Source organism: Octopus bimaculoides, chromosome 6 (assembly GCF_001194135.2).
Source record: "Octopus bimaculoides isolate UCB-OBI-ISO-001 chromosome 6, ASM119413v2, whole genome shotgun sequence".
Taxonomy (NCBI): Eukaryota; Metazoa; Mollusca; class Cephalopoda; order Octopoda; family Octopodidae; genus Octopus; species Octopus bimaculoides.
This window is the reverse complement of record NC_068986.1, coordinates 53,459,397-53,460,372: the sequence shown is the minus strand read 5'-3', so window position 1 is coordinate 53,460,372 and position 976 is coordinate 53,459,397. Positions and strand designations below refer to the sequence as shown.

Here is a 976-nt window from a genome sequence, read left to right as displayed (position 1 = left end):
TCTTCCGATCTTTATGGTGTGCAGGGTGGGCAAGTGATTATGACTAGGTATTTAGTGTCATTTTGAAGTGTTGTTGAAGAATTTGTAGCTATAGTCTCATTTTACATTTTCATCATTTAAGCCTCACAAGTAATACTTAAAATTATTCATAAAGCATTTCTTAATTACCTATATATTTTTTATTTTTTTATTTTTTTTTTTTTATATATGTATTGAAATTAGGAAAATAAATACTTTCTTTATAATTTTTCAGGTTTTGAGAGCAGCTGAACAAGCTCATTTATGGGCTGAACTTGTATTCCTGTATGACAAATATGAGGAGTATGACAATGCAATTTTGACAATGATGAACCACCCAACAGAAGCCTGGCGTGAAAGCCAGTTTAAAGATATCATAACTCGAGTGGCAAATATTGAACTTTATTACAAAGCTCTGATTTTTTACTTAGATTTCAAACCAATGTTAATTAACGACCTTCTTCTAGTCCTCACACCACGTCTAGATCACACCCGCTCTGTGAATTATTTCCTTAAAGTCAACAAGATTCCATTAGTGAAGCCCTACTTGTGGTCAGTACAAAAGAACAACAACAAAGCCATCAATGAAGCCCTGAATGACCTGCTTATCACTGAAGAAGACTACCAGAGTTTGCGGACGTCCATTGATGCTTATGACAACTTTGATAATATCTCTTTGGCACAACGGCTTGAGAAACATGAGCTTCTTGAATTCCGCAGGATAGCTGCTTATCTTTATAAAGGAAATAACCGATGGAAACAATCGGTGGACTTGTGCAAGAAGGATAAACTTTTCAAAGTTAGTCATTTGTTTTCTTAGTTATTTTGTTGACATATTGTACACCCCTCATTTTCATGTTTATCAGTTATTTGGCATATTTATTACTTTTCCTTTCCTATTTGGTATTTACTTGTATGGTGTTTCATTATCATGTTCATTTTTTTTTTTTTTTTTTTT

At 32.9% G+C, this 976-nt stretch overlaps 1 protein-coding gene across 1 annotated transcript in view; it reads left to right on the top strand.

Moving 5' to 3' along the window:
- The window catches only part of LOC106873753 (clathrin heavy chain 1), a 101,891-nt gene that overhangs the window by 94,423 nt on the left and 6,492 nt on the right, over positions 1 to 976 (top strand). Inside the window, exon 29 of the mRNA XM_052968467.1 lies at positions 254 to 817. Within this exon, the coding sequence (XP_052824427.1) occupies positions 254 to 817 (564 nt within the window). The remainder of the gene's footprint in view (positions 1 to 253; positions 818 to 976) is intronic.